At 42.0% G+C, this 18,994-nt stretch overlaps 1 protein-coding gene across 5 annotated transcripts in view; it reads left to right on the top strand.

The window, feature by feature from the left end:
* HDAC9 (histone deacetylase 9) overlaps nt 1–18,994 on the top strand; it is a 966,297-nt gene that overhangs the window by 520,334 nt on the left and 426,969 nt on the right. For 3 of the 5 annotated variants that reach the window (XR_003941965.1, XM_030201539.1, XM_030201530.1), the window contains exon 1: nt 8,942–9,094. Coding sequence is in view for 4 of the 5 variants with exons in the window: in XM_030201539.1 (XP_030057399.1) it covers nt 8,989–9,094 (106 nt within the window). In the remaining variant the exon portion in view is untranslated. Of the gene's footprint in view, nt 1–8,941; nt 9,095–18,994 lie in introns of those variants that run through there. The other 2 variants (XM_030201548.1, XM_030201558.1) reach the window with 1 other exon arrangement.

Here is an 18,994-nt window from a genome sequence, read left to right on the forward strand (position 1 = left end):
AAATCAAGCCATTGGGATGTAAGAGGAGCCAGCATTAGTGAACTGGCCACACTGACATCCCAACAGAGCAGTGGGGCACCCTAGGGGGCACTGCAGTGGACTTCACATAAAATCTCCCAGATACACATCTCAACCTTATCCTCCTATATTGTATAGTGATCCCTGCAAAACCCAACAAAAACTTACTGTTCCCAACTATATACCACTACAATAGCCCTTTTGTCTGCAAGAGTCACCTATAAGTGGGTACAATAGGTTTTTGGTGGATTTTGGGGGCCTGACTCTTTCCACCACAAGTGTAACAGAGTGGATTATGGGTCTGGGTCCTCTTCTCCATAATGCACTGCATCAACCACTAGACCACCCCAGGGACCTGTTTCCTGCTCTAATAGGACTGGCCATAACATCTGAGGCTATCATAGAGGCTGGTATGTACTGTTTCTTTCACCTTTGGGTGTGGGAGGGGATCACTGACCACTGGGGGAGTAAGAGGGTCATTCCTTTATTTCTCCAGTGGTCATCTAGTCATTTAGGGCACTTTTTGGGGACTTAGTCACTATTAAAAAACAGGTCTAGCTCAAAACATCTTAGTTTTAGTCCTGGATGTTTTTGTTTCTTTCCATTACGGCAAACGTCCAAGTGTTAGGAACACCCTAATTCCACCTCTGATATGCCCCTAAAACACCCCCTTGTGATATGGATGCATTGCAGATAAACCGTGTAGATAAACATCTGCAAAACAGGTTTTGAAAATATCTATTTGAACGTCTTGGAAAGCAAAACATCGAAATGCTGTTTTATGCCACTTTTTAGATGTTTTTCGCTTTCGAAAATGAGTCCCATTATAATCTGGAATCTTAACCGCTGTCAGTAATAGATGAAAATTTATCAGGGCTTACAGGTGATGATAATCTCTCTAGACTTAAGCTGCATTTGATATAATCCAACATGATCTGCTGAATAACTGAGTAAGAGAGATGGGTATTGTGGGAACTGTATCATGTTAGTATCCACTAAGATATATGTAAATATAGGATGTGGAAATATACAATTTTTAGATACTGTCACTCACTTTGATCTCCACTGATTAAAGAAATAAAGGTATTCAACCATAGCACCATTCTGTGATTAAGAAGGGAAAAAAGGCCTCACAGAGCTCCTAGATTACGGTCATCTAACGGAGCTAAAATGGATCTATACAGACCCTCTGTTCATCATTGGCCAAAAACCTTCAAAAGTGTGTGGTGTTTTAATGTCCTTCACACAATTGTCTAAATATAAATTGTTAAAGATTTCTGTCTCACTGTTGTGCTCCAACAAGCTACTCAACACGGTGATACAGTGAATATGTATGGTTCAAAAGAACACTTATCTTTTAAACTGCTTGCATTAGGAAATTCAATGATTCCAACTCGTTCCTTCGCTCCCCTCGCCCCAAGCCAAAGGTGGCCAGCGTTTCATCTCGCTGCGTCAAGGTCTTGGTGGCGGGACTGCTTCTGTGGGTATGAAGAGAGGAACTTACAAACTTACAGTCTCAATATCCTATGTGCTCAAACAATGTCTCAAAACCAGCCTTACTGGAACCGGGTTTTCACTCTGTGTTAATTGTGCCTGCGCCTAGCATTGAATTCATCACAAAATGGCTGACACTTTATAGGTTAAGTGACGTCAGATGCTGAAAGTAGTTGTCGCTAGTAAATTAAAGGGAAAGAACAGCTTACTGGAACGGATCTCAAAAAGTTCTCAAAAACATTCTCAAAAAAAGTGGCACCACTCGATACGCGAGTTAAGGCCACTTGGTTCAACCGCATGTAATCGAAATATCCACTTCTGTTCCTGCTGTAACAGGATCTGTCGCAAATCTCCTCCTCTGGATGAATAACGTAATGCTTGTAAAACGATGCACTTCAAATCTTCAAAACTATGATCCTTCAACTTACAGTGCGCTACGAGTGGTGATCCAATCTTCTCTACATGAATTGCGCTTTTATGTTTTGTGAGTCGGATAGTTAATTTTCTAGAAGTCTGCCCTACATATATTTTATTACATGGGCATCTCAAACAGTATATGACATGGTCCAAATTACATGTGGTGATAGTCCTAAGTTTGTATCTTCTTTTATCCACTGGATTAATGAACTCTGTCGTCTCTTCCATCATATAACAAAAACTACAATTGCCACATTTGAAATGACCATCAGCACTTTGTGACTGTCTTATTGCATCATCTCTCAACATTGCTGGGCTTAAATGCTCTTTGAGGTTTTTACCCCGGCTGTACGCAAACCGAACACGGGAGTCTTTAAAGATCGGAATGGTTTGAATCAATGACCAATGTTGTTGTATGAATTTAGCTACACCTCTACTCAGGAAATCTAGACTGCCCCAACTTGACATTTTGTCCTTTAGATTGTAAGCTCCTTTGAGCAGGGACCGTCCTTCTTTGTCAATTTGTACAGCGCTGCGTAACCCTAGTAGCGCTCTAGAAATGTTAAGTAGTAGTAGTATATTGCATGACATATGTTAATATATTGTCTTCATCAGTTGGTGGAGTTGTTTTTGGTGACAATAAAGTTTCTCTATGATTCCATGTAGCACGCCGGTATGCTGCATGTACAACCTGTTCAGGGTAACCACATTTTAGTAATTTAGTGGTTAAACCTTTAGATTGATGTCTGAACTCATTATTACTGGAGCACACCCGGCAATATCTTAAAAACTGTGAGAAGGGCAAGCTGTTCTTTAAAGTGCTAGGGTGACAACTTAAAGTATTACGATCTGTGCTTTTATGAAAAATAGTAGTTGTAAAATTCACACCATTATTGTAAACCAGAACATCAAGAAAGGAAATCACCTTAGGATCAGTATGTAGCACAAACTGTATACGAGGATGACATTGATTAAGATTTTGCACAAACTGTTTTAGTGTCAAATCATCTCCTTTCCACAGAAGAAATATGTCATTTATAAACCTAACCCACATCCCCACCTTACTGAATGCGGAGGCTGTGTAGACATGCTTCTGTTCAAAATGAACATATCAGCTGTCCTATTTGCTTCTGTATACAGAAGCTGGAATCTAATACAACACCTAAACTCTTCACCAATTTCTTCACTGGTAGCAACACACCATATAATATAACTTCCACAGATATCTCAAGATTTATTTTTCTGCCTACTAACATAAGTTCTGTTTTATCCACATTCAGCAATAATGTTTATATAAAGAGATTCCAAGAGCATAAAGATGCTCCTATTTTTTGCTTTGCAGGAGTCATAGAGCCAGTGGTGTGCTGGAGCCGGCTTGCACTGGCTCGCAAGAGCCGGTTGTTAAATTTATTGGCATCTTGCGAGCCGGTTGTTCACTGAGTGCGAGCCAGCTCGCTTGCCTCTCCTCCCCGCGAGCTGCAGGCTCCCCCGCTCCGCAGGTCGTCCATCATCTCCTGTTTGCCCTCAGCTCCCCAATAACTCTCGTTTCCTTCCTGCCGCCGCCCTGCCTTTAAATATTGTATTTTTCCTCAACTCGCGGCACCAGCATTGAAAGCAGCAGGCTCGGCTCGAGCCTTCCCTCGCATGGTTCCGCCCTGGTGGAAACAGGAAATACATCAGAAGAGGGCGGAACCATGTGAGGGAAGGCTCGCTGCTTTCAATGCCGGTGCCGCAGGCAGACAAATAAATCTTGAGATATCTGTGGAAGTTATATTATATGGTGTGTTGCTGCCAGTGAAGAAATGGGTGAAGAGTTTAGGTGTATTAGATTCCAGCTTCTGTATGCAGAAGCAAATAGGACAGCTGATATGTTCATTTTTTTACCAGCTTCAGTTGTTGATCAAATTGAAACCGATGTTGTCTGTATATGAGTTTAGGATTGTAGTTTGGAGTTGGTACTCAACAAGTTGGACTACTGTAATGCTCTGTACTTGGGTGCCTCAGTTTTGTGTTACAAGGTGCTGCAGGCTATACAAAATGCAGCGACACAAGTGATTTCTGGGGCTTCCATGTATATGCATGTGACACCTATATTGAAGCAATTGGATTGGTTGCTAATGACCAGCAGGATAGTAATTCGGGCAGATCTTGAAAGTGTACCAACCATTACAGTCTGCAGATATGAAATATTTAGAGGTTGTATACGATATGCTGATACAAGGGCAGCTACTTTTAACATAAGTACATAAGTATTACCATACTGGGACAGACCAAAGGTCCATGAAGCCCAGCATCCTGTTTCCAACAGTGGCCAATCCAGGTCACAAATACCTGGCATGATCCCAAAATAGTACAATGCATTTTATGCTGCTTATCCTAGAAATAAGCAGTGGATTTTCCCCATGTCCATTTTAATAATGGCTTATGGATTTTTCTTTTAGGAAGCTAGGTAAATCTTTTTTAAACCCTGCTAAGCTAACTGCTTTTACTATATTCTCTGGCAATGAATTCCAGATTTTAATTATATATTGAGTGAAGAAATATGTCTCCAGTTCATTTTAAATTTACTACTTTGTAGCTTCATTGTGTGCCCCCTAATCCTAGTGTTATTGGAAAGAGTAAACAATCGACTCACGTCTACCCGTTCCATTCCACTCATTATTTTATATATCTCCCCTCAGCCATCTCTTCTCTAAGCTGAAGAGCCCTAGCAACTTTAGCCTTTCCTCATAGGGAAGTCATCCCATCCCCTTTATCATGTTTGTCGCCCTTTTCTGTACCTTTTCTAGTTCCACTAAATCGTTTTTGAGATGGGGTGACCAGAACTGCACACAATATTCAAGGTGTGGTTGCACCATGGAGCATTACAAAGGCATTATAATGTCCTCATTTTTGTTTTATTTATTTATTTATTTATTTCATTTGCACCCCACATTTTCCCACCTATTTGCAGGCTCAATGTGGCTTACATAGTACCGTCAAAGGCGTTTGCTCAGTCGGTGGATAACAAATACAAAGTTGTATAGTGATCGTATGATGTATAAGTGGAGGTTCGAAATGGATGAAGATTGCGTGTTGTCCTGTGCGATCATAGTCATGCTGTGTTGATAGGTGAAGAGGGTTATGGGGGGTCGTTGGGGTAGGCCTTTTTGAAGAGGTTGGTTTTTAGTGATTTCCTGAAGTTCAAGTGGTCGTGGATTGTTTTCACAGCTTTTGGGAGCCCATTCCATAGTTGTGCGCTTATGTAAGAGAAACCGGCTGCATAAGATTTTTTTGTATTTCAGTCCTTTGCAATTTGGGTAGTGTAGGTTTAGGTAGGATCTTGATGATCTGACTTTGTTTCTTATTGGTATGTCTATGAGGTCTGTCATGTATTCTGGGACTACGCCGTATATGATTTTGTGGACTAAGGTACAGATTTTGAAGATGATCCGTTCTTTGATTGGGAGCCAATGCAACTTTTCTCGGAGGGGTTTTCCATTCCTTTCCTAATAATACCTAACATTCTATTTGCTTTCTTAGCTGCTGCCGCACACTGAGCAGAGGGTTTCAACGTATCATCAGTGATGACACCTAGATCCCTTTTTTGGTCAGCGAACGGGATCTAGTCAACACTGATGATACGTTGAAACCCTCTTCTCAGTGTGGAATCACTTGCCTGAATATCTTCATGTTTGTAAGGATTTAGGGCAGTTTAAGACATTTTTAAAGATTCATTTTTCTTTTTTTGGCATATCCTTGGGGTTGAAGCAGAGTGTGGGCACAGTAACATGATACATTTTTGGCACACTCCTTTATTTGTTCTGATATATATTATATATGTTTTATTGTATGCTTAGCTTTTAGGCAGAATATAAATTATACATATATACACACAAGTATACAAATCAAAGCCTAATATTTACAAGTATAGTACCTAATTACATGTTTTTATTAGGGCTGTACTGAATATTCATATTCGATTCGGCCTCGAATCGTGCCCCATATACATTATTCATATTTAGCTGAATAGTGATCTAAACACGAATAATCTGGGGCTTTACTGTGCTAAATCCTACTGAAATAAACACTTGATCTCTGATTTCACATTGCTTCTTTTATTATCTGCTATGTTGAAGCTCAATACCCATTATTCATATTCGGTATTCGTATAATTTATTTATTTATTTATTACATTTGTACCCCGCGGTTTCCCACACATGGCAGGCTCAATGCGGCTTACATAGTAACAATAAGAATTACAAGTCGTAAGAAGAATATACAATTTGTATTAAACATAATATTAATGGGGTTAACGGATAAGTAAATTGAACAAAGGAGGAATTAGGTGTATAAGTAAATTGAACATAGGAAGAATGAGGTGTGGAAGGAAATGGGCATTATGAGGTGAGCGTAGGAAGATGTAGAGGAATAGATGGGGAGGAAAAGATTAGGGATAGCAATAAGGATAATGGGAAACAAGGTCAATGTATAATAATAATAAAGCACACAGATATGGAACGCACTACCCATGGCCCTGAAAACCACGGACAACCTAACCAGCTTTCGCAAATCTATGAAGACACATCTCTTCAACAAGGTCTACAAAAATAATCCTTAATGAAACAAATCACTCCTTACACCACCCAAATGCTTTAAAACACCTCTCACACGACCTTACCTAACACCTTCTAATTTATTCCTCTTCTACCTCCAGATTATTACCGACTGTATCTAAGATTATGTAATGAACTTTTCATATTAACACCCTGTAAGCCACATTGAGCCTGCAAAAAGGTGGGATAATGTGGGGTACAAATGCAATAAATAAAATAAATAAATAATCATTGGTAAGGATCATGTGGGCATGCTTTAGTTAGTTGAATCGTTAGGGTAGGCTTCCTTAAGTAGATGGTTCTTCAATGCTTTTCTCATTATTCATATTTGGCCGAATAGTAAAATATGCTATTCAGTACAGCTGTGGTTTATATAGGACTCTTTCTAAGATGATCATGATTATTGAATTTAGTTATCAAAGTCTTGGGGGAGGGGACAGGGCAAAGCTAGGTCTATGAAAATGAATTGAAGGGGAGCTTGAGGCTGAAAGTTTACCTAGACACCCAATACATTGCACTGGTACAAATTAGGAAATGGTAGGAGTTATGCATGCCTGTCACTGACTAATGAAGTCTCTGACCTATACAAGGATCATAGCATACCAGTAGGGATCTGGCTAGATCTTTCAGAAGCCCTTTTATAAGGATCCTACCTATCATATGGTTAGCATCTCTGTTGTATGCTGTTTTCCGTCACCCCAAGTCTCTTTTTCTGTCCACATCAATTTATAATATTACAGAGAGAGCAATATTGTAGAGGAATATGAGAGCTCTTGTTTGGATAGTAATATGCACTGGATCATTGAGGGTGTCTTAATTACTTTATTATGACTATTAACCAGGCTTATTGTGTCAAACATAGTGGTAAGGGATTAAACATGCAGACGATACAAGAATAGACATTTTTACATAACTATCAGACATCTGTAGCCAACTTGTTCCCGTGTTCTGATTTTCACTCATGAACTGAAACCAGAAGTGTCAGAGCTGCAGCCGGTGGTAGTGGAGACCAGAGTCACTGACAGCAAAAATAGAACACCAGGACTGCTGCATGTGGGCAAGGCAGAAACCACACGAGCAGTAAAAGCCTCTACTTAGTTTAGACCAAATACAGAGCTTCTCTCCTTTTGCTTTTTCTTTTTAATTAAATGCACATTACAGAACACATATTGGCAAAAACCTCTCTCTGCAGTCTTCAGTTTGCCCTTTTCGGTTCAGTAGGAATGGTTGAGTGGGGCACAGACAACAAACATTCTAGACTTAGTGGATGCACCTCTGTCTAGGATATGTCCATTTCATACACGGCAGGTGCAAATATATTTTAGAATATCTGTATATTTCATGTGTTTTTACATTTAATAGTCATGTTATTTGGTTTCCGTTTCCTTCAATAGGACTGCAGCTCAATCAGAACCAAGTCCTACTAGAGCTATGCCACCATGAGCTTTCATTTCAGTAACTTTGAGTTTACCCTCCCCCCGCCCCCATTTTTCATTCTCCTCCTCCTCCTCATCTCCCCTCTCCAGCCCAGTCATTGCTGTGGTAATCCTCAACAGGGGACAAAAGTCGGGCTACCTCTGACATCCAGTATATTTGTATACAGTCTGAGCACTAGGTGTCACTGTTGATTGATGACTGAGACTCCCTCTACCCCGGGGGCTGTAAATATTGCCTCCATCTCATCCCCCACACACTCAAGTATGGTGTGTGTGCATATGCATATAGACACAAATGCTCATGGTTGAGAATGGGTTAATTGGCTCAGAGGAGTCACAGAACAGCACTGCGGTTTGGAAAGACAGGCACTGGACAGCTGTGTTTGCTGTGGTATTTTTAAATGCATTAATGCAGGCTCCAATCACTCAGCCATGCTTGACCTATTTTTGGCTTCGGCCAGCCATTGTTCTATTTATGTTGCCTGTGGGCCACACTGTTGTTGATTCATATGCAAATGAGTTATCACTAGCTTTAGCCAAGTTTACAGAGAGTACCAGAGACACAGGCAGTGAGAGAGAAGGACACAAAGACGGACACCACTTGTCGGAACTGAATGCAATTTCAACCTATAAAGTTAAAAAAAAATAAGAACGCTGTTTCCTTAAGTTGTTTGATTTGTTACATTTTTCTAGGAGAGTTTTGTTTTTTGAAAGAGCAGTGGCAAATTGTTAGCTGTTTTGCAAGACATTTACCATAGAAATAGAAAACTAGTGCATTTGAAACGGCTCCTTTTGCCTCAGACCCAGCCTACCTTAATAGCCATTCCTGTGTGAAGTTCTTATCGTAATAAGCCTACGATATTTATTAGTGTCTAGTTCCTGAAGAGAAACAGCGTTTGCCAAAGTGCATTATCTCTCTCCACCCCCCTGTGGAGGAGGAAGGACTTGGGGGGGGAGGGGGCGCCTCACACTCCTGTACAGTGCAGTGATGAATCTTTTATGTCGCTGAAGTACAGACTGATTGGAATATGCTGCAGACAATTTATGAGAGTGAATCGTGTTTTTCCTCAGATGGAGTTTCTGGACGGGAACAGCTCTTGGCTCAGCAGAGAATGCACAGCATGATCAGCTCAGGTAAGAGGCCCTCGGGCATTTCTCTCTTGAAATTGCTGATCACGTTCAACCTGTCAGTTTAGACACCCCCTCCCCCGCCGCCCTTAAAAAAAAAAAAAACCCAAAACTATGTATTTGGCTGTGTTTTGTATTCAATGTGTTTCCTGTTACAATTATTGCTTTCAGATCAGTTCTCCTCGGGGTTTCTCTTAAAATGCTATTCTAGGTCTGCAACAGAGTGGCTGCCTGTGTACCAGACTGGTAGCTATGCAATCTTAGTTTAGGGCAGAAAACAGTTCACTGCTGTAATATTGTCTACAATTTTTGTTGGGCAACCCTGCCTTCAGCTGATTATACCCAAGATCTGTTGCAAAGGGGGTTTACTTCCATCAGGACCAGTGCGCTGGATTACAGCACTCACTTTTAGCTTTTTGGTTACTGTTGTCTCACTGAATTGGAAGCTTATCAAACCAGATTTTACAGTCTGTTGCTCCAATCCAGCTGTTCTTTTGTTTATTAACAAAACATTATATAATGCTGACAAATTTGTGGAAAGACACTCACCTGTTTCTATGTTTAAATGACTTCATAAGCTGAATTCTTTCTCTTGCCCATAGAGACTTGGTTGGCTTCGGGCACATTGTCTGACACATTCCTTGCTGGTTCATTGAATGTGAAACATGTACCTTTAGGCAGCAGAAAGAGGTTGGAAGAGAGCACTTATATCAGCTGATTGGCAGAGGTTTGACACTTCCTAGTCCTTTGGTGATTGGACTAGTTCCTTGTGAATGTAGATCAGCATGAGTCTGAAATCTTGGAGGACACCTTTGCCATTAAACTTAGGAACAAGTCCTGGATCTCATTCTTTGGATTTGTCTTGCCTGTGTTTGATTTGACAAGGGGCAATATCTTTGTTTTGTTAGGTCCAGGTTCATTCTACATTTAAACATGCTTGATCCCATTCACACATGCCCCAGCTTTGGGTCTTCTTCTCACTCTCATCCCAAAGTATTTTTCAAATGGATCAGGTAGGAATTGCTTGGGATACAGGCAAAGTTAAGATATTCTTTCTCAGTGAAAAGCACATTCTATACATGATAATGTGTTAAATTCAACCCTACCGGACTCCAAAATGAACCTTTGTTGCCGGTGCAGCAATGTCTTTGTGAAGACGATGCTGCAAGGCCCCACTTTTTTAAAGCAATACACCCTTTGCCACCTGTTGACCTTTTCAGAAGATGCCTGGTTGCTTACCATGTCCTTTGATGTTGATTTTGGAATCCTTGCAGAAGGATTTCTCTTTAAAAATGAAAGCCCCTGGTTTGTTCATGCTATGCCAAGTGAGAGACATTTTCAAAGCAAGACTTGCATATTTGCTAAGAGTACAGTAGTCTATTTTCATCATCGTAAACCAATACCGCCCAAGATTAATTTTAGATGGGGAGGAGCAGTAAGTGGCTGAAGCCTAGACTGGTGCTAACCTGAGCTTGTTTTCTTCTTTTATATTGCCAGGAGACAGAGGTTACACAAATATACAAAAGGGCTTACAAAGCTCTTTCATTTGCTATGCTAGGAAGAAAACCTTTGTATTTCCAAATTGCAAGACCCACAGTTTGATCTTCCCATGTGCTGTCTTTTCCCCCTCCCCCCTTCTCTTTTTGGGCTACTTTTTGGTGCAACCCTTTCTGTAGATGCGAGTTTAGTTTATCTTAGTATGTACATTTTCATTGGTCTACTCATCTTTTTTAATTCTGTGACTCACTTGGCAGTTTCTGTGTGAAATAGAATTATTTGCCGCTGTTCTCCTTAACTAGAAATCCAGGCTAGATAAAAGTAGCTGTCTGGTTTGGAAGGAAAACATGTCATTTTAAGAATGTTTACTTCTGTATTCTCCTCTGGAGACCAGAATATCTTAGAAGCATTTATTTTCAAGAATGTTAAAAGAATGCAATATGCAAAATTTCTTCTAAAGTAGAAAGTTAAAAGGTGGTCATTTTCAGAGCTGGCATAACCATTAAGCAGACTAGGTGGTCACTTATGGAAGCTTCTAGAAAGGGAGGCAAAGAACAGTTGCAAAGCAGAATAATAGGCCTTGTTGCCACAGTAACTCAAAGAAGCAAGAAAGAGCACCGAGGTCCTCTAGGAATGGGATAGCAAGAAAATTTTTATTATTAAACCGACACTGTCCGTGTTACGGCATTTACACCTGTGTCAGGGTCAATTGAAATGCAAACAATCACTGTTCAAGGTCAATCACTACCACGGTTTGGAAGTGGCTTGTTGCAGTGACTTGCTTGAGCAGCAATCTTCTGACGCAGTTTGAATTACATTTCAGTCTTGGATAGCATTCATTTAGAAAATGGATTACACAGATTGACTCCTGACACAGGTGTAGATGCAGAAAGACGGCCCATGTTGGGTCTCATAATAAAGATCTTCTTGCTATCCCATTTCTGGAGGTTATTGGTGCTCTTTCTTGCAGCTTTGTACTGTGTGTTTTGGATTCCCATTCCTGTTTTTGGACAGTAACTCAAGGAACAATGAGCACATACGTTTACCTGGACTAGGCAATTTTCAAATAGCTCATTTACCTGGCTTTTGGAAATTGTCCTCATTGGGTATTTACTGGGTTGGAGGCAAAAACATGTGGAGGGGCATAATTGAAAGGGGCGCCCAAGTTTTCCTGAGGACGTCCTCGCAGGATGTCCCGGCGAAGGAGCCGGGAAACCCATATTATCGAAACAAGATGGACGTCCATCTTTCGTTTCGATAATACGGTCGGGGACGCTCAAATCGTGACATTTAGGTCGTCCTTAGAGATGGTCGTCCCTAGACTTGGTCATTTCTGATTTTCGGAGATATTGAAAACTAAGGATGCCCATCTCAGAAACGACCAAATGCAAGCCCTTTGGTCGTGGGAGGAGCCAGCATTCGTAGTGCACTGGTCCCCCTGACATGCCAGGACACCAACTGGGCACCCTAGGGGGCACTGCAGTGGACTTCAGAAATTGCTCCCAGGTACATAGCTCCCTTACCTTGTGTGCTGAGCCCCCCAAAACCCACTACCCACCACTGTACACCACTACCATAGCCCCTACAGGTGAAGGGGGGCACCTAGATGTGGGTACAGTGGGTTTGTGGTGGGTTTTGGAGGGCTCACATTTACCACCACAAGTGTAACAGGGAGGGGGGTATGGGCCTGGGTCCGCCTGCCTGAAGTGCACTGTACCCACTAAAACTGCTCCAGGGACCTGCATACTGCTGTCATGGAGCTGGGTATGATATTTGAGGCTGGCATAGAGGCTGGCAAAAAATATTTAAAATTTGTTTTTGAGGGTTGGAGGGGATTAGTTACCATTGGGGGAGTAAGGGAGGTGATCCCCGATTCCCTCCGGAGGTCATCTGGTCAGTTCAGGCACCTTTTCGTGGCTTGGTCGTAAGAAAAAAAGGAACAAATAAAGTCGGCCAAGTGCTCGTCAAGGATGCCCTTTTTTTTCGGTTAATGGTCGAGGACGCCCATGTGTTAGGCAGACCAAAGACCCGCCTTCACTACGCCTCTGACGCCCCTGGGAACTTTGGTCGTCCCCGCGACGGAAAGCAGTTAGGGACGCCCAAAATCGGCTTTCGATTATGCCGATTTGGGCGACCCTGGGAGAAGGACGCCCATCTCCCGATTTGTGTCAAAAGATGGGCGCCCTTCTCTTTCGAAAATAAGCATGATAGTAAAATTTTTTTTAGGTATATTAAAAGCAGGAAGCCGGCAAAAGAATCGGTTGGACTGCTGGATGACCGAGGGGTAAAAGGGGCGATCAGGGAAGACAAAGCCATAGTGGAGAGATTAAATGAATTCTTTGCTTCGGTCTTCACTGAGGAAGATTTGGGAGAGATACTGGTGCTAGAAATGGTATTCAAAGCTGACGAGTTGGAGAAACTGAATGAAATATCTATAGACCTAGAGGATGTAATGGGGCAATTTGACAAATTGAAGAGTAGCAAATCACCTGAACCAGATGATATTCATCCCAGAGTACTGATAGAACTGAAAAATGAACTTGCGGAACTATTGTTAGTAATATGTAATTTATCCTTAAAATCGAGCGTGGTACCGGAAGATTGGAGGGTGGCCAATGTAACGCTGATTTTTAAAAAAGGTTCCAGGGGAGATCCGGGAAATTATAGACCAGTGAGCCTTATGTCGGGGCTGAGCAAAATTGTAGAGACTATTATAAAGAACAAAATTACAGAACATATTCAAAAGCATGGACTAATGAGACAAAGCGAACATGGATTTAGTGAAGGGAAATCTTGCCTCACCAATCTATTACATTTCTTTGAAGGGGTGAACAAACATGTAGATAAAGGTGAGCCGGTTGATATTGTGTATCTGGATTTTCAGAAGGTGTTTGACAAAGTCCCTCATGAAAGACTCTAGAGGAAATTGGAGAGTCATGGGATAGGAGGTACTGTCCTATTGTGGATTAAAAACTGGTTAAAAGATAGAAAACAGAGAGTAGAGTTAAATGGTCAGTATTCTCAATGGAGAAGGGTAGATAGTGGGGTTCCCCAGGGGTCTGTGCTAGGACCGCTGCTTTTTAACATATTTATAAATGACCTAGAGATGGGATGCTGATGACACAAAGTTATTCAAAGTCGTTAAATCGCAGGAGGATTGTGAAAAATTACAAGAGGACCTTACAAGATTGGGAGACTGGGCATCTAAATGGCAGATGACGTTTAATGTGAGTAAGTGCAAAGTGATGCATGTGGGAAAGAGGAACCCGAATTATAGCTAAGTCATGCAAAGTTCCATGTTAGGAGTCAGCGACCAAGAAAGAGATCTAGTTGTCTTCGTTGTTGATACGTTGAAACCTTCTGCTCAGTGTGCTGCGGTGGCTAAGAAAGCAAATAAAATGTTAGGTATTATTAGGAAAGGAATGTAAAACAAAAATGAGGATGTTATAATGCCTTTGTATCGCTCCATGGTTCGACCACACCTTGAATATTGTGTTCAATTCTGGTCGCCGCATCTCAAAAAAGATACATAGTGGAATTAGAAAAGGTGCAGAGAAGGTCAATAAAAATGATAAAGGGGATGGGACGACTTCCCTATGAGGAAAGACTAAAGCAGCTGGGGCTCTTCAGCTTGGAGAAAAGACAGCTGAGGGGAGATATGATAGAGGTCTATAAAATAATGAGTGGAGTGGAACAGGTAGAAGTGAAGAGTCTGTTTACGCTTTCCAAAAATACTAGGACTAGGGGTCATTCGATGAGGCTACAAAGTGGTAAATTTAAAACGAATCGGAGAAATGTTTCTTCACTCAACATGTAATTAAACTCTGGAATTTGTTTCCAGATAATGTGGTAAAGGCGGTTAGCTTAGCAGAGTTTTAAAAAGGTTTGGACAGCTTTCTAAAGGAAAAGTCCATAGACCATTATTAAATTGGACTTGGGGAAAATATTTCTGGGATAAGCAGCATAAAATGTTTTGTACTTTTTTGGAATCTTGCCAGGTATTTGTCACCTGGATTGGCCACTGTTGGAAACAGGATGCTGTGCTTGATGGACCTTTGTCCTGTCCCAGTATAGCAATACTTATGTACGTATGTTACGACATAAGAATTGCCATTGTGGGTCAGAGTAAAAGTGCTCAGTTTCCTGCTTCTATTAGTGGCCAGGCCAGGTCACAATATCTGTAAGAATCCCAAAAAGTAACAAGATCCTTTGCTACCAAACCCAGGGATAAGTAGTGGCTTTCCCCTGGGTCTATCTTAATAATGATGTATGGACTTTTTGAAAGAGTAAATAATTGGTTCACATGTGCACGTTCCACTCCACTTAGGATTTTAAAGACTTCTATCATATATCTCCTTAGCTGTCTCTTCTCCAAGCTGTAGAGCCCTAACCTCTTTAGCTGTCCCTCAGATGAGAGTCATTTCAACTTCTTGATCATTTTGGTCACCCTGTGCTGTACCTTTTCTGATTCAGCTATATCTTTGTTTTGAGATGCAGGAACCAGAATTGCAGATAACAGTCAAGGTGCAATAATATATAATATTATTTGTTTTAATCTCTATTCCTATCCTTATGTATCTGGGGGTATATTTACAGTTAGTATAGGTGGCTGTCTAGTAAGTGCCCAGGATCAGAGCAAATCCCATACATAAAATGATTTGCATTTGTTGGGACCAGGTCCCGGGACGGACATGCACCAGGAGTCTGGAGGCACATACGACACATGCTGTGTTCCTCTCTCATTCAGTAAGTCAGACCATTCCAATAAATGAGTTCTCAAACAACTTGTTTGCAATCAGTCTCTTATTATCAAATAGTGGGACAATAGTAACAGCAGTGACAGTCATTTAGGCAGAAGCATCAGGCAAAGCTATGTACAAAGTCCTTAATCTCCTTCTAACACATATCCCTCTTGGTGAGAATATGTAAATACTCTGTGTAACTCTCCTCCAGAACAGTATATCACTTAGGGGATAAGTTATCAAGGTACAGTAAAAGGAGGGGCTTTTACTTCACCTTGATTTAGCACAGGAGTCACTAACCTGCGGTATTTCATTGGCACAGGTTACTGACTCCCATGCTATCAGAATAACGCTGCTTGGGAGTGACCTTGGAAGCAGAATTAATCTAAGGTCTGAGGAGCCACAGGCCGCAAAAGTGGCCATGCTGCACTGTTCCCCACATTTTGCAGGACATAGCCAACAGTTCATATTTTCCCAGATTTGGGAGGTGGGGTGGAGGAGGCAGGACCCTCCAACCGCTTGATTGTGAACCCTGAAAGCAAGGGGGACTCCTGTGGGCCCCAACAGATGGAGGCCTTAGTCTGGTCTGTCCAGCAGGCCGTGGCCGATGGCCCATTTCCTACCCTTGGGTCCCAGGGCATAACAACACTGAACCTACATGGCCAGGGGCCCAAACATAAGAACTGTGAGGACTCAACCCTGGGTCCTGAGCATCTCTCTTTCTGTTGTGAGATCAGGAAATGGGTGGGTTATTGGAGGGGAATGGGAGTGAAGAGTGCATTGCAGTGTTTTATTGTGTGCTCTCACTTTTGCTTACAAAGAGGTAGTGAATGCATTTTCATTGACTGTGAATACACTTAACCCACAGTAAATAACTTCTCTGCGCAGTAACTGTATGGGAATATGCTAAGAATGCCTCTGAACAGTTAATGTGCAAGCTTTGCACTTACCGCACATTAATTTGCAAAACTTTGCTGCACTTTAGTAAAACGGCTCATTTCTATGGCACTCTAATGAACTGAACGCACATTAACAAATGTGCATCTCTATATTGTTATACTCATAACATTCTAGAATTAACAGTGATAATGAATGATAGAGTCACTGGTGTTTTGGGTTTGCGTTAACCTAGTATGTGCTTTGGCACTGCTCATATGTTGGGTTAGCATATGGCTCCAGAAAAACGAGGACAGATTAAGCCAGTCTGGGTTTGACCCATATGGTAACCCTACTCGTTTGTAAACTGAAGGCCGGGCTTGTATCAGCAAAGCATTCACCCTTAAGCATGGATGGTAGAGGAATGCTATTTGAAAACAGAAGGGCTGATATTCAGTGGGACTTATCAGGGTCAGAATGGCTTCTAGCCGATAAGTCCTGCTGACTGGATCTGTACCCAGATTTTCAGCGGCATTGTCCAGGTAATGTCGCTGAATACTTGGTCAAACTGCCTCGGCTCTATCCGGATCATGCTAGGGTGGTCCAGGGGCAGAGCTATGGTAGAGGCAGGAGGTCCACTAACCAGGTAACTATTTGGACAAAATTAGGACAGAAAAAAGCTGTCCTAACTTTATCCTGGTAGTTTTCTGAGTTCTGGTGTATCTGGAATATCACTGGGTACCTAGAGGCCTGCCAGTAGCTGCTTTATACTCGGATATACAGCCCAGCACTGAATACCTGGGTATGAAAATCCTGCTGCAGCTCACATTTTAAATAACACTATCTGCAGCAGGCTGAATATTCACCTGGTAGTTTTTTTTTTTCCGTTGTGGTGTCACAGCAAAATGCCCTTGTGTTACCCTTCGGTACCAGTGTATCATGCACCATATTTGTACTTGCCTTTTGAATGTTTATTTCTTTAATATATTGTCATGTAAGTAATGCTTTATACCAGGACACTTAGGAGCCCTATTACTAAAGCTTAATGCGTGCTAACAGAATTTTGTAATTCACCGAGAATTTTATTTATTTATGAACATTTATACCCCACTTTTTTCCCACATAAATAGAATAGTTTTGGTGAATAAATAAATAAGTAAAAATTAAATGCTAAGAAGCCATAGGTATATAATGGGCTTCTTAGCACTTAGCACGTACTAAGCTTTAATAAAAGGGCCTCTTAATAAAAATTGAAATCAGGGTACAACAAGTGTGTACCAAATTGAATTTATAATCTATGCAGGTACCCGAGCAATGTGAGATCGAGTGATTTGCCCAAGATGATAAGGCGTTGAATCGTGATGTACTTGTTTATAGCCCGGTCCTCTTAGTACGTCACTCACTGTCCCAAAACTTTGTTTCCCTCACTGTCGCATCAAACTGTCACATCAAAAACCTATCTCCAATATGCAAGGCAGAGATACTTACTTCTAAATTAATATACACAACATTTGAAAAAGGTCACTGTGTGCTTCTAAACTCCCACTAGTGAAGGAGTGGGAAATGGTACAGTTTGTTCTGACACTTTGCCTTTCTGTTCGCAAACCTGCGATGCATAGAGTGAGAACAGCCAGACAACCCCACTATATAATCTATAGAGGGTACAAAACGTCTCCGAGCTGTGTCAAAACATGCAGGCAAGTGACCTGATCCAGCAGTAGCAAACAGTGTATTTTGTGCATATGTGTGTTAAATATGACTGTGGCATCAATTCAAGGCACCACAATTTTATAAGGATAATTGAGTGCATAAGTTGGGATTTACCAACCACTTACACTGTGGCCGGACCACTTTCACTGTGTCTATGGCAGGTGTAAATGCTTGCGTCTAAATGCAGCACCTTGTTCACATAACTGATAGTATTCTGTAAATTGCACACTAGTCAGAACACCCATGACTCACCTGCAGTGAAAAGTGTGCGAGCTGCTCGGTGCTTCAGGAGCCTTCTCTTCCCCCTCTCAGCTCTGGTCCCGCCCTTGTGGAAACAGGAAATGAGGGCGAGACCAGAGCTGAGAGAGAGAAAGGAAGGCTTCTGAAGTGCCGAGCTCGCACACTTTTCACTGCTGCTACCTGCCGCTGACTGTAACCCGACGAGGTAACTTAAAATTCAGAGGGAGGGGGACTGGAGCTCGGAGGGAGGCCTTGGAAGGAGGGGGGGCTTGGAGCTGGGAAGAAGGGAGGGAGGGGCGGGGGCCCTGGAGCTCAGAGGGAGGGGCCCTGGAGCTCGGAGGGAGGGGTCCCTGGAGCTCGGAGGGAAGGGGGGCCTAGGAGGGAGGGGGGATGGTCCTGGAGCTCAGAGGGGATGGCCCGGGAGCTTGGAGGGAGGGGTGGCTGGCCCTGGAGCTAGGGTGGGGGCGGGGCTAGGATGGGGCCCCATCAAATTGGTCTGCACAGAGCCCCGCACTTGCAAAGACCGGCCCTGCTCCCATGTGAACGTCCCTGTGCAGTTACAAACTAGACAATTTACACACACACTTAATAGAATAGGGTTATAATAACTCACGTGCATAACTGCAAATTAGGGCAGATTAGTGCTAGTTAAGGTCATTATTGATAGCGAAATGGTACTATTTTATAATTACATGTGCAATTATACATATAACTGTGCATGCCATGTATAGAATTAGAGGGCCTCTGCTTAGATCAGTGGTTCCCAAACATGGTCCTGGAGGCACCCAGCCAGTCAGGTTTTTAGGATATCCACAATGAATATTCATGAGAGAGATTTGCA

This window comes from Microcaecilia unicolor, chromosome 1, assembly GCF_901765095.1.
Source record: "Microcaecilia unicolor chromosome 1, aMicUni1.1, whole genome shotgun sequence".
Taxonomy (NCBI): Eukaryota; Metazoa; Chordata; class Amphibia; order Gymnophiona; family Siphonopidae; genus Microcaecilia; species Microcaecilia unicolor.